General features: G+C 46.3%; 1 protein-coding gene across 1 annotated transcript; it reads right to left on the bottom strand.

Annotated features, from left to right (window-relative positions):
• Positions 1-719: 719 nt before the first annotated feature.
• On the bottom strand, positions 720-14,116 carry DNAJB12 (DnaJ (Hsp40) homolog, subfamily B, member 12). The gene is made up of 8 exons (XM_010189375.1): positions 13,947-14,116; positions 12,402-12,547; positions 9,140-9,325; positions 7,560-7,639; positions 6,328-6,437; positions 3,086-3,258; positions 2,280-2,425; positions 720-932 (listed from the first exon to the last, which is right to left on the bottom strand). Exons 1-7 carry the CDS (start codon positions 14,033-14,035, stop codon positions 2,304-2,306), a joined length of 906 nt encoding a protein of 301 aa, XP_010187677.1. The 5' UTR covers positions 14,036-14,116; the 3' UTR covers positions 720-932; positions 2,280-2,303.
• Positions 14,117-14,526: the final 410 nt, after the last annotated feature.

The following is a 14,526-nucleotide window of genomic DNA, read 5'->3' as shown; positions in this document are numbered from 1 at the left end:
AACGCCGCACGCTGATTACGAGGCAAAATTAAAGCAGACTCTGCAAAAAAAGAAGTTACGTGCACAAATAAATCCAACAACCGATGGGCAAAAACCATCCAGGACAATCCTTCCCGTCACCGAGCGCGACGCTGGGGCCCAGCTGACCCTGCTGCAGCTTCTGCCAACGCTGCAAAACCACAATAGAAATCTGGACAGTTTCCCCAATTTCTTTGTTACCCCCCTAGAGATCTGGAATTTCTTTTCTTAAAACCCAAAAGCAGGTACCGACATCCCAAGCTGCAGAACGCTGCTGTCCTCCAGAAAGCAAAGTCCAGTAACCGCCAAGTGATTCTTGTTTGAGTGTGCCAGGCAGGAAAGCGCTGCAGAGCGAGACACCCTGGGAAGGGACTTCCCTCTTCCCTGTTAACCAAACCGGGCAGAAAACAAAATAATTTAATCATCCAACCCCTGCATAGTTTAAAAGTACAACATATATACAGCTATAAATTAATTCTAAATAGATTATATTTTCCTTTTTCTTTTTTTTGTTTTTAAAGTTTTCCTTTGTCACCAAATCGTCCAATTTCTCTCCCCGTCGGCAGTGACCAGCGCAGTCTCCTTCTGCCTCGTGGCTTCTGCAGTTAGTCGGAGTTATTTCACACTCTACGCGTCTGGTTCTCGGGGTTTGTGGGATCCCAGGAGCAACGAGACTGTCGCACGCTAGCGGTGTCGGGAGGGGAAGGAGGAAGACGGGCAGCTCGGTTTCCTGTCCTAATCGCTGCCTGAGACGGAGGTCGAGTGGCGGAGACAGGCAGAGAGAAGAAAGAGGGCGGTTGTGCGTTGCTAATTCTCCAATTCCATTTTTAAGATAAGGTTTGATTCTTTTAAATAGCAAGTCTGTCACATCGGCTCAGTGCACTTCACCAAAAGTCTTCAGGCATTTCAAGAGTCTGGGAACAAAAGCAGTAGCGGTGTCAGTCTCCGGACAATCGCACGTCACCGTATCCCCCCCGCCTTCCTTCCCCCCCTGCATTACAGGCGGTGGTTTTCCGTCGTGCTGCTACAATCCGCTCTCTTTTCAGACCATGGGGAGAGAGAGAGAGGGAATGAAAGCAAAGCAGGTCATTAATGCCAGTCTGTCGTGAAAGAAGAGGCGCAGTTATCAAAACAAGAGCGGGTGGATCAAGATAAGAATGGTTCCAAAAAGAGGATACACCCAAACAAAGGCCAAACGTGACCCGGAGGATTCGCTTTAAAGGCCAAACTTTCAGAAGCGCTCCCTTTGCCAAGGAAAATAAGGACCAAACAAAAACTCCTCTGCTAAACCTCCTTATTTGCGTACACAAATCAAGCAGCCAGATGTCCCACATCCCCAAAAAGTCTTTGCAAGCCTAAATGGTGTCCGTACAACTCACATGTGCTGCAAGCCTCACCTTCAATTCAGTTTCTAAAGAAATCCCGCTTTCAAATAATTCGAAATAATGTTTTACAGCCATCCCAGCAGTAACTGGTAGGTGAAATCAGCCCGGATAACTAAGCAGGACTCCAAACTCCATGGCAATTTTTCTCACTATTTTTGTGCCGTTCTCCCATGAGCCAGCACACCCGGTTTCACCCGTGCTATCTGGGCTCGCCTTAATTCAAGCTCTCCAACCCCCACAGTCTTGCCCCTCAGCTGGTTTCACTTTAATTCCCAGTTTAACACACTAAGTTACTTCTACAACCCGCTGTGAACTCTGGCCATTTGCTTTGTTCTCCTTGAGTGTTGTGGGAAGGCAACGCAGGGGCAAGGAACATCTGTTTGGTAGGAGTCCGTTCCCTGCCATCATATTGCTTCAAGGGCTAGGGGATAACAGTTTTTTCAGTAGAAGAGACAATAAAGCAACCAAAAAACGGTTCATTAAAACACGTCAGCTGGCTGCCTGGATGGTAAAAAAACTTGCAGCCAGCCGAGGCGCACCTGGCTGCTCTATCGAATGTGCAGTTGACGAGACCTCAGCTGAGTCGCCAACACGCCCGGGGCTTTTCCTCTGTTCTTAGAGACCCAGCACCACAGTGCCAGCAAAAACAGGGAGCCCAGAGAGAGTTGAGGGCACCAACACGCAAACTAAACAAAATCAACTTCCTGATTAACAAGTGTACGCTTGACAGAGGGGCTTGCCCCCCCCCGTGACACGTGTGCATCCAGAGGAGACTTGTGAAGAGCTGTGTCTCAAACAGAGATTGAAATAAGTATTAAAGGCGCTATTGTGCCCTGCTCCACTGCCAGGGGAAGTGTCACCGGCTCGTACTTAGACCTCTGCTGAGCGGGCAGGCCGTGACTATCCGTGCAGAGAGGCTTGAACATCTGACAGTCTGCTACAGCTGGGGGTGCCCATCTTCTGTGCTCGCTGGTACAGATCTGAGTCTCCGAAGTAGCGTGCTCGGTACAACAAGCCTTCCTCTGCAAAAGGAATAGCCCAGCGTTACAAACGTGATGTGGAAGGAGACCCACCTGCCAGGCCATGTCCCAGCACGAGCCAAGTTCTTCAAGGGGAGATGAAGCACAGGATGAGGCTGAGGAAATGTCCCATGCCCTTTAGGACAGGATGGGCATAACATCTGCTGACAGCTCATCCACCCCAGGGAAAGCCTTAGGAACCTGATGGGATCTGCCTCGAGTTCCAGGACATGAGGCAGCCTACACAGAGGCTGTCCCAGCAGCACAGAGAAGAAGAAACAAAGAGGCTCAGAGCTTTGTGCATTGGTCCTGAACAACTAAAATATTACACAGAGCTACCAGGGGCTTTCTGAAAATCAGATGGCTGCAAACTTCCCCTTGCACTGGAAATCAGACATATCCTACTAACATGGCAGGGGAATCTCTGGGACACAACTCCTGTCTGACCAGTTCGACAGCAGTGTTAAAACAAAACAAAACAAAAACACCCCACATACTGGACTTGTCATAAAGCCATTAAAAAAAAAAGCCAACAAACAGGAAATGTGCTCGCACCATGTTAAAGTGTAACTTTAGCATAACTCAGTCCCCAGTTAAAGGCCTTCCCGAAGCAGACTTCATGCAGCAGCCAAGACGCTCTGCTCCTGACCCCGCACTACTCACTCTGCTGCTTCTCTTTCCAGCAGTTATTTCGAAGATTTGCAATGTAGTCATCCTCCACGCTCCTTTCAACGTTTTTCAGGTTTGTGCCTGTGTATTCCTCTGCAAACGTCTCAGATACGTAGTAGACGACTTTCAAGTGCTCTGTCACTCTCCTGTGTATGTGACCCACAGACCTAGTTCAGGGAGAAGAGGCAGAACAGTGTAGGACACACTCCAAGGGCAGAGCAAAAAGCTCCCAGCTCTTCATAACGCACAATGTGCCACGATACCAAACCGCTGAAAACACGCATTGCTCCTGTGCATCCCCAGACTTGAAGATTTAGGAAGGAGAAGCATTTTTCGTTGAAATGAAATGCCAACACAAAGAAAACGTGCCAGGGCTCTAGCTAGGTGGGCAGAGCTCTGAATAGAGACGTAACTCTGAGGCAGATTGCCCAAGGCCTAAACCCGCTTAAAACAAAGTGTTCATTAGAGTTTTCAGCACTAATTAAATCTCTCTGCAATTTCCTTGCTGATGACACCATCATCTGGTTTTGGCGGTGAGCCCCAAGGATAGTTACAGAGCTTGGAGGCCGATGCTTATGAGGTGCAGAGTGAGAGCAGCCAGCGAGGCAGAACAGCGCCTGAGGAGCAGGGCAACGCCGAGAGGGGGGCAGAGCTGTCACAGCTCCCCAGCAACACCCTTGTGCTCAGCACGGCTGCCCCTCGGTTGAACCCAGTCCCCTCTAAGATATCTGCTAACCCCAAGAGCGTCAGCTTCCTCTACCACATCACATGCTGCAATGAACACTGTTGCTGCAAGAACAAAATTAGACCTGCTCTGCACTCAAGCCTGCACTGACTCGCACAGAAAGCACTTTCTAGAAGGAAATCTCTTTTTGCCCTACCACTGTGGATTTGCATTTCAGACAGAGCCCTGTACTTATTTTCCTAAACACTCCAGCAAACCTAGAGATACTCACCAGGGTGTGTTTGCAAGCTGGAACACAGGACCTGTGCCCAAATGCTGGATTCATCAGGAACAGCTCCATCTGGAGACGTGCCCAAAGTTTCCCATAATAAATACCAGCTGGCTGCTGCATTAAAAGCGAGCCTGATTCCTAAGCCAGGTATAAACATTAACTCATCTGGCTCGCCCTTCAGTCTGTTATCAGGGTTTACAGGAGTGATTCAAAGACTCCTAAATGTTTCATCAAGGTCCAGCACTCAGGGACGAGTAGTGGGTAACTGGATAGACTGAACACGACCAAAAACCTCTCCTGGCGTTTTTCAAGACAAAGGCTAACGCATCTCCAGCAGTGCCTGCTGGCAGAGACGCAGCATGGAAGAAGCTCAGCTCCCTGTTTTACCTGCCAGCACAGAGGCCTAAGCTCTCCCAATGTTCATATTCGTCTTCTATATAAAGATGAACTACAGAGGCTACAAAGCGTCCCCTCAAAGGAGAAGTATTTAAGCTCACAAAGTTCCAGTCGCATGCTTGAGTGTAAAGCATGAAAATAAGGGCAGGACCTGGCACAAGAAACCATGCAATTTTGTCAGGCAAAGTCGATGAGGTGCTATTGTAGAGCAGGGTGGCACTGACAGGCCCACAACCACACAGAAAGTTAGTTTTTGGAAGAGATTTACAGAGGCAACAGAGTGACAAACGGTTCTTCAAGGCTCTGCTTTTCTCAGTGACAACTTCATTACCAAGAAGTGGCATTAAAATCTCCATGTGCCATTAAAACCTCAGCACATTCAAAAGCTTCTCGCCCTCCTGCTCACTGAGTTCAGTGTGGCAAGCCCCAGCTTTCTGCTGACCCACAGCCAACTGCAGCATTTCCCTTCACCCCAGGGAGCAAAAGGGGCCTGGCTGCCTGTGCCAGCGAGCAAGCGAGCAGCACCGCCTGCCGGCACCGCTCGCCTTTTGCTCCTGAGCACATTGCACGTGAAGTGGTCACTCAGGAAGGATGGTGGAGGACTTGGATCAGCTCATTTTGCCACTTTTGTCCAAATCTAAACTTAGAAATCAGTCTCCTTGCTGCTACCAGAGCACACAGAGACTGGGACAGCACAGGGAACTGAGCAGCAAACACCTGGGACTCAGGGTTGGCTTTTCTCTGACAGCTTGACAAGGCTGGAAGCAAACCCTGCCCACTTAAAAGCTGCCCTCCACTGAATGTCTTCTTGCCCCATAAACTGCCTCTTCACCAGCATAAACCAAACTGGTATACATATAGAATGCTTAATTTTATAGTCCTAATATCAACTGCAGAAACCACATCTCAATACTCTTTAGCCTCTCAGAATAACCCTTAACTGTGCCCTCTTCAAAACTGCTCCATCTTTCAGATCCAAGCACTACTGTCACAGTCTTTACCTTGGACCCAAAAGCTAAGCTGGGTTTCACAGTATTTAACATCAACAATGGCAAATGCTGCCACCTGTGAAACTAAACAGGGCACACCGGCTGTAACCAAGTCTACCTGCTTTAAATCGACATAAGGAACCTCCACTGAAAATACATTCAGCTTTTGTCAAGAATGATGCAAGCCGCCAGAAATCAAGCTTGTTTTCCCATTCTTTATCGGCACTGTAAAGTGAGTAAGAATAAAGACTCATTTCATTTGTCAGCCAAGTGAGCAGATCAGGGCATTTCCACAGACTCTAGAATGAAACAGCTTTGCTTTAGCATAGTAATGTCTGGCCATAGCTATTTCAGAGTTCAAAACCAGGGGATTTCTCTGGGAGTGTCTTTTACTCTACAGGGGTGTCTTTTATGCCTTCTTCTTTTCCTCTACTGCTGTGTACTAAGCATAAACTGAGGCATTCATGAAGAACAGATCTAGCTTTTGGTTTTCACACCCCAATTTAACTCTACATCTCAATTATTCTGCATATGGGATCTTGGAGCGGGGCTACAGTCTCTCAAAGTAATTTTGTCTGTCCCAGACGCACCCAGCTGTGGGTACGGGCTGCAGAAGGTTCCTGTCAAGGAACACCCTCTCTTAGGCAAGTGAGGACTCTCCAGCCTTGCCCACACCTTCCATCTCAAGATCTGCGTGAGAACCAGGAGGCCTTGACTGCTGTGTGAGACATCTGGGAGTGAGAGCAACAGTGTGATGACATAAAGCAAAAAAACCCCCAAAAGGCAGGAATAACAAAGAGTCTACTTCCCAGTTCCCTACCCTATCACGCCACTCTGCCCTCCAGAACCCACCCCCCTCCCCAGTTAGATAAGTTTTAGAGCAATGGGTACTAACGGCCTCTGGCTCAAACTGTAGGGCGGGCTGGAGACCATCATCTGGCTGAGAGCAGACACAATGATCAGGATGAGGATAGGCATCAGCTGGACGAACAACCCAAGGCCACCCTGAAGGAACAGAAACACACAGTAGAGAGCCACCCATACACTTGTACACAAGGATCCCACAGCATTGCCCTCCCTCCCTCCCAGCCCTAACACAGCCTTGATTCTCCTGCTCTTTGCAGGCAGTCTTAAGAGACACCCCAAAATAACTGAGGGGGAACACAGCAGCCCACAGTTCCCCTTCAGGAAAGGCAGCATGACTGCGAAGCTCCAAACCCCATCTCCAGATATGACAAAGGGTGAATGGGACTGGCAGGGAAAACTCTGTGAGTCAATTTCAAAAGTCTCATGCCCGTATTTTGTTTTTCTAGAGCATATGTGGTTTTTGTCCCACTGGTGCTAGTGAGCAGACACTGGTTTTATGGACACCTTTCAGTGTCAGATGAAAGTAATTCCCCCTCTATCTCACCTCCTGAGCTCCGTCCAGTTAAAGCAGAGCAAACCTTCTCATTTAAGCTTAAAAAAATATATTCAGGAAGCTCTTGTTTGTTTGTTTGTTTGTTTTAAAAAATGTAATTTGCTATCCCCAGAAAACAGAAATCTTCAATACCTAACCCTGTTCTCTTAAATAGTAAGTCCCTCATTTTCACTTCTCTAGACCAGATTGCTTGGAGTGCTGGAGATATACTTAGATTTTCTGTGATAGGAAAACATAAAAATAGCTCATGCTATAAAATGCTTTCCTTGGGTAATTAAGCATCACAGATTAGAAACACTCCATCTTCAATACTGGAATAAAAGGGAGAACAAGTACATGTTGGGAGGAGCCATGAGTATCCATATTATCTGAAAGGTGGATTTACCTTTTGAAATGACCAAATTACATCAGAAAGGAAAGGCTTATTCTGTGTTATGGCTTATTTCAAGGCAGCATTGTTTCAAGACACACCAGTGTTGTCTCCACTGGAGGACAGCTATGAGAGTCCCAGGAGAACAACCACCAGTAAATTAAACCACAACTTGGTGTAAATTCTGAAGGTAGCTGATTTCCTACGACTCCAGGTTTCTGTTCAGGGGGATGGAAATGAGCAGGGCCGTTTCACAAGACAGCCACACCACCTAGCTCGCAATTCATGGATCAGGAAAACCTTTAGACTCCCAGTCCCCCACCTGTTCTCCACTTACGTCACCCTGATGTTCTCGTCTGTCCTGTCTCTGATGGTAGGTGTATCGCATCCTGCCATTGCTGTACACGTGAACGTTACCTATAAACAAAAGAAAACTGTTACACAAAAATCAGAGTATGTAAGATGGTGCTGGCTGGGCGGGAAGGAACCACAAAAGGTGGCCGTGTTCCCTGGCCAAAGCCCCTGACTCAAGCCACTCCATCGCGCTGTCTTGACAGAGACGGCTGTAGCTTTAGGGTAAAGCAGATATGGGACAACATTTACAAAATGAGCAATATAAGCCACAGCTGAAATAGGAGTATTCCTAATGTGTACTAGGCAGATATATCTGTAGGCAAACTAGTGGTGGGCACAGAGATCCACCTACAGGATTTTGTAGAATCATATGAAAATTCAGGTTGAAAGTAACCTCAGGAGGTCCAACCTTCTGCTCAAAGCAGGGCTAGTTATGTAGAGAGAGTATCTTGTACATGCCTCCCTGCTTCTAACTGAATTGACTTTAGATTAAAACCAATTACAAAAAGGTTTCCACCCTAAAACCAGAGCTCTTCCATGTTTTCTTTTAAATGTCAAAACTACAGCTGAAAAAGGAGACCGGCTGAGAAAGAGGTCCTGAATTCTCTTGGGACAGTGAGGAAAGAAAAAAAAAGACTGAGCTAAAATAGCAACCTGCTGTTTTTACTGGAGTAGCTTTACCTCTCTGACAGGCAGAACATGAATACTGCAAAAGGCTTCAAGATGCCTTTGCAAGTACTCGACATTAGTGTGCTAGTTTTTACACACCAGACAGGAAAGAGCTACTAGAGTAAATCTCAATTGGTTGAGTCCAAGTTGGTCCACAGAGGTCAAATAACCACTGCCTCCACTGCCAGTCAAATATGACTGGAGCAAACACAGGGGAGTCTTCTAAAATACCTTTATCCTTATATTACATCTGTGTCTTTTAAACAGAATTAATCAAGTGAAGAACAGTCACTCTGTTCTGTCCTGCTACCCAAACCATGATCAGCTCTGTGGACAGACAGGATACGGATTTAATTTTCAAGAGATTTAAATTACACTCTAGAAAAAACACCTTCCTCTATTTCATGGGACATGGTGGAAAGAAGGAAGTGGACACTGATCTCAGAGAAACTGCTTCAGCTGCATGGCAGAGCAGATACAGATCAAGAACGAGGCCTAGGCGTTACCACAGTTTGTTCTGATGAGAAGATTTAACTTCTAAAACCACCAGGCAGAAAAGTCTTCTTCAAAATAGGACTATTTCTACTACTAGCGTTAAAACAAAGAAATTTTTGTTCTAACAGTCAATCCAACTTAGTAACAGCTAATGCTGCCAGCATGCAAACAAATACCTGAAGTTGGGCAGAAGTCCAACTCTGACAGTATTACCTGCTGGATACTGAGTTCTCCAAGTACTCATTTGAACAATTTAGAGAACTCTAAGTGTTTAGGTCATGTGTGAACGAGAACTCTCTCGCCTCAAACTCAGCAATCCTTGCACAGCCAAATAAATCACTACAGCATTGTTGCTCTGTCAAAAGGACCAGGTCCTATAAAAGAGATTAAGGTGCTTACTAGATGGAAAACCACCGCCAAAAAACATGTTGAAGAGGTCCTCAGGGGAGATGTCTGCCTCAAACCCGCGGTGGAAGTCCGAATGACTGTGTCCGTGCCGAGCAGGGTTGAGCTTCTCGTCTCCAAACTGGTCATATTGCTTCCTCTTCTCTGGGTTGCTCAATACGGCATAAGCATTACCAATTGCTGAAATGTTGACAATAAGGAAGCAATTAGCTTCTTTCTTCTACAGATAATACATTTAGCCCTGCCAACTGCCAGGATTTGCCTTTCTCTTTACACAAATGGGATTCTCAGCTACCCACGTCTTTTCAACAGGCTACTTCAGCACAGCACTAGTACCTGGCACGCTTCTCTGGCAAACATAGACAGAAGGAAACCACACCAAGAGACTCAATGAAAATGACCTTTATTAATTCAAACTAAGAAGTTATGATATGACTCGTATGAATTTGCTATGTGTCCCTAAAGAAACCCTCTCAGATGAATTTAACTATGAATTGTGAAGAAAATACTGGTAATAGAGCAGCTACATGTTTCACTTAAACTCGTTATTCCTTTTCAACAACTAATACTCAAATCCTTGAGCATAAGCAACCGTATAGGAAAACATGATTTTAGTTGACAAAGGTGGCATTGAGGGAATTCAGTATCATAGCCTAAAAACAGAACTGCAAAGAATTTAAATACAGGCTGTATCACTGAAAGAGACTTTAAAAATCTTCCATAACAGCTAGTAAGGAAACATTGGCTAGTTGTGTCTGTCAGCTATGAATTTCAAAATTTCCAGATGCCAAGTAAGGTGCATAATTACAAGGACTGTTAACCAGTGCCTAAGATGGTAGAAATGCACTGGAACTAAACCCCCACCAGTTCCCCAGCTTCCAACCTCAGCACATTTGAGCCTTTCTACCAGAAAGTCTCCCTGCCACCCTCCTATTTCAGTACTTGTCTCTCGACACATTCCAGCTTACGACATTCTCTGTACCAACTGACCCAAGAGCCTTCCTACGTGACTGCAGAGCCTATCCTCTCTCCTCCCTGTGTCACAAGGAAGCAAACATGTTCATGGCAGTAGTTGCCTGATGTATAAAAGGCAGGGGCAGAAGTGGTAGAAAAGAGAGATAGACACATGCATTTTGGAGGAGATTCACTCCAAGATGCAACATTTTCCTGGTAGTCAGATTGAGATGTTTGGCTTCTTCTTGGACTGGAGATTTGGAGTGTGGAGGATGTAATGTCAATACACTTGTTCTCCTTCTTGGTTATGACTAGTGGACACGGTGCAAACATTTCTACAACCAGGCAAGGAAGCCAGACAAGGACTGACTTTCAGCATATTAGCTTGTTCTTTCAAACTGTGCAGTTAAGCAATGAAAATGGAGCAGTTCAGGGCTTTGTTCGTTGTCTGACTTTCGCTGACAAAGCCCAAGAAACAACTCATTCCAAATCAGGATTTTAGCTCCAAGTAGCCAGGTTAAACCTTTTTCCAATGTCAGCCAAAGGTAGTGATGCTCATCTGCTACCAGACAGACTGCAGCCACCTGCAACTATGGGCTGAAACTAGGTCTCAGGACAAGACGTAACACTTTATCAGCTGTCACTGGGAAGACAAATGCCAAGTCTTCAGCTAATATATCAATGTAAGCAAAAATTAACTAAGATCCTCATAGCCGTGCACATTTCCCCCTTCACCCTCTGGAACCAAACAGCTGGACTTCAGTGAGCCCTGCAAACTAGAAGCTCAGCTCAGGGGCTGAAGGACGGGGGGAGCCAACGAGACAAGGCTTGGAGGAGAGATAACCTGAGAGCAGATAGCTCTGCAGTGGAGGATAAAGGGCACCTTGCTTAACGCACGACTTCTGGCACGTAATTCTTGTCAAAGCCTTCAGCAAACACCATTATTTAAGATTACAGGTGAAGAAACCTGCTGTTCGCCACTCAGCAAGGATAAACTATTGAACGGTGGCTTACTGCACATGTGGTGTAGATAGAGGTCTGCAGATGCTCCCTCTTTAATCTGGCCCCCATGCTAAACCAGGCCCTCCCAAGCAGCTAGGGGTCAGCTCATTATTTGCTAAGAGCAACACACTTATTGGTTATGGATTTAGGTCTTAAAAGACTTGGACAAACCTTACATAAGACTTTTACTGCTGAATCCATGTCTACTAGAAGCTTACCCAAATACTGTATCAATACACTCACACCAGGCTAGCCTTGCTCCCTGCTCCAGCACAAGTCTCATGCATTTCACTCCCAAGATGGCCAGAATCAGGCTGCACTATTTAAATGGCTTACCACTGCAAAACCAGTGCTGTACAACTGGCATCAAGAAGTTCTGCCTTTAGCTCAACAACAATAACTGAACTCCCACAGCTTGCAAGGGAAAATGGGGTTCTACGTTCAAGCAATTGCATTTCTCTTGGAAATCTACTCCAGTTTTAAGGCATTTTATTACCCAGGAAACATCCCTGCTGCGTCTGTAAAGAGGGACTGAGAATTGCGCTCTTCGCAGCAAAACTGAAGCTCCTGGTGGCCTTTTTTGAGTTCTGGCTGGGCTCAGTTGCATGGCTGGTGCAGTTTTGCCCTAGAAATTTTCTCCTGGGGTTTCTATCCACCAATTCTATCCACAGCCTTTTGCAATGGTCAGGTGCTAAGTGCTTGCTTAGAAACCCGAAGGCTTACTGGCTGCCTGAAACACTCAATGAATGGAAGACACTAAATACCAGTTCTGAAGATGTGCTTCCTGCCACTGGGCCTGCCCAGCAACGTTTTTCTCAAGGGATTCATGAACCCAATGGCTGCCTCTGGTGCTGCACAACTTACTGGGTCTCTACTGGATTTGTCAGCAGACAACAGCTGCAGCTGGATGGCTGCAGGACTTGGAGCTTTTTCCTGCTAGGTGAATACTCCTGCATTTCTCAAAAAAAGAGTATACTTAACATCCCAAGGGAATTTCCTCCTGAGCAGCGTGGCAGAAGTCTGGAGCAATACACAGGAGGGGCTGTTAGGAGAAAGGGAAGGAAGGCTTCTCCTTGTCCAACTAGCAGAGGTGAATCCTACCCGTGCTAACCTGTGTTTATTATTTTAAGCTTATACTTCGTTCATAACAACCACCTCAGAAGAGAGACAGCTTTACAAAGAAGAGCTTTATTTCACTCTACCTGACTCATAAGGTTGGTTTTAAGAGCCCTTGCTAGCCCAACTCGGCACCATTGCCTGATAGCTGGGGGCAAATAACAAAGTTGGAAATGTTCTTTACCTTTAAATGCCTCTGTTGCCCCTGGTGCGTGGTTCTTATCTGGGTGAAACTTCAGTGCAAGTTTCCTGTAAGCCTTTTTCAGGTCCTCATCAGAAGCTTCTCTGTTTACTCCTAGAATTTCATAGTAATCTTTGCATTGCTTTACCCTACCAGCAGAGAGGGGAAAATACACAGTCAGTTAGTTTCAGCCATGAAAACCACTTTGCATTGAACATGTCAACTCTGCAACATCTCACGTGCCACAGTTTCGATCGATGTTGTTCAGTGAACTCTGGTTTACTCAGCTCTAATTCCTCAGAGGGTGACCCAGTTTTTTTTTTCACAGACTCATCCCTGCTGTGCCTACATTGCTAGTGCACAAATACTCTCACGGAACAAGTCAAGCCAGTAGAGGTAGAAGGGCCTCTCCTCAGGCAGTGATATCACCCGCAAAGGAATGTGATTGGCAAATAAACTTCAGATTCATCACACTCATGTTTTGGAGGCTATGTGGGAAGGACCACAAACGACAGGCCAGGATCTGAAGGATAGCTGGGCTACTGGCTTTTCCCCCCTCTCTCCTCAGACTCATTTAATTCACAGACCTAAAAATAACATCAGCTGAATTCTAGAGGAAGAAAGAGGGAGCTGCCCAGGCCTGTGTACGCAGCCCAGTTTGTTCTGGGTACGCTCGCAGCCCAGCGATGGTTTCTCCTTCTAACGTGACTTCTGTGAGACAGAATACAGCAGGCTGGGTTTTTGGAGAAATGGATGATGTAACCAGCATTCCCACAGTCCATTAGTCAGAGCAGTTCTTGTGCAATTCAGACCACGCCTATAGCCTTAAACAACGTTGACCAAGTGACTGCGCCTGCAGTTCAGTCCTTCAAACTTCCAGTATTTGTAAATGACAGAAAGGAATAAAAAGCAGCTTGAAACAGGGTTTGGAATACAGGTGACTGGATAAACACATCCTGAAACCTTCCAGCATGAGCTTTGGAAGTGTATGGTGCTATCAGAGTGAAGCATCCTGCAGTGGATTTCTACTTTATTGGGCTCCAAGGAAGAAAAGGAGCAGAGTACCATCAGGAGAGAGGAAGAAGGAAACGTCCTGGCACTTGCTACTAGAGCAAACCTCAGAGCAAGAAGGCTGCCTACTGCAAGCTATGAGCCATGACTTCCACCTACAGGTTCTCAGGAGCTCATAGGATTTTTCACAGAATTACTAAATAACACAAAAGCAAACATTAATGTGAAGTGCATAAGATGAATGCATCCAAAATGCCTCTTTGGACCTCAGGCAGCAAAAAGCCTATGTGCCTACAGTTCTAGCCCTCATGCATGCCTTTGGGGGGAAATCTCATCCCTTGCAGACCCAACCCAGCTGCCTCCCAGGGCTGCTGTAGCTATAAATCCTTCTAGGTATGCTTTTAACACCTAGATAGTTAAAAACCACCCCGTGTGGTTCAAAGCTAAAATCTTTAAAACACTGTGAAAAACAGACCGGTATCCCACGATAAACTCAAACAAACTGCGGGTTGAAGCCATGGAGAGCTGTGCACGCACCTCTTCACTGCATCCACCTGGTCCTGAGTGTAGCCCTTGGGGGCCTCCCCACCAGCCTCTCCATTGGCCGACGGGAAGTCTCCGCTCATTTTCTTGAACTGGGGGTTGGTGGACTCCCTGGATTGGGACTGGCCATTGGCCGATTGCTCGTTCTTGTTGAGTGATTCAAGCAGAACTGAAATGAGAAAAAGATGAAAAGAAAAAAAAAAAGTTAAGAGACCACCAAGCTCAATCTGCCTTTGGACTATCCCATAAAGAGACTACTCTTCAATCCCATAGAGTGACTACTCTTCATTTCTGCCACCACTCAAAGACTCTCCATCCTTCATCAGAAAGACCCTCACCTTTTCACCCAAGGGACCCTTGAGCTCCTGATGCTTCTTGCCCAGATGTAAGGGCTACTGTTGCAGATATTGCCTGCTTCTCCCAACGCAGGCAATCTCCACCAAAACTGCAGGCCAACCCAGCCGGACGGTCTGGAAGCCACAGGGGATCACCAAAGTGGCGCATTCTTGCCCTCTCCTTTTTCTTTCCACATCTCTGCTTAACAGCGAAACATTTCCATGTTTGTTCTCTAGCC

The sequence above is a fragment of the Mesitornis unicolor genome, unplaced genomic scaffold, assembly GCF_000695765.1.
Source record: "Mesitornis unicolor isolate BGI_N332 unplaced genomic scaffold, ASM69576v1 scaffold43147, whole genome shotgun sequence".
NCBI classification, from domain to species: Eukaryota; Metazoa; Chordata; class Aves; order Mesitornithiformes; family Mesitornithidae; genus Mesitornis; species Mesitornis unicolor.
Note: the sequence above shows the minus strand (reverse complement) of the source record. Positions and strands in the feature narration are given on the sequence as shown.

Excerpts from the sequence above, each read along its gene's own strand:
- DNAJB12 (XM_010189375.1), bottom strand. The coding sequence starts at position 14,035 with ATGAGCGGAGACTTCCCGTCGGCCAATGGAGAGGCTGGTGGGGAGGCC. Across the intron at positions 9,326-12,401 it reads GGCAACAGAGGCATTTAAAG|CAATTGGTAATGCTTATGCC; the intron begins GTAAAGAACATT and ends TCAACATTTCAG. Across the intron at positions 7,640-9,139 it reads TGGCGGTGGTTTTCCATCTA|GTAACGTTCACGTGTACAGC; the intron begins GTAAGCACCTTA and ends TTTTGTTTATAG.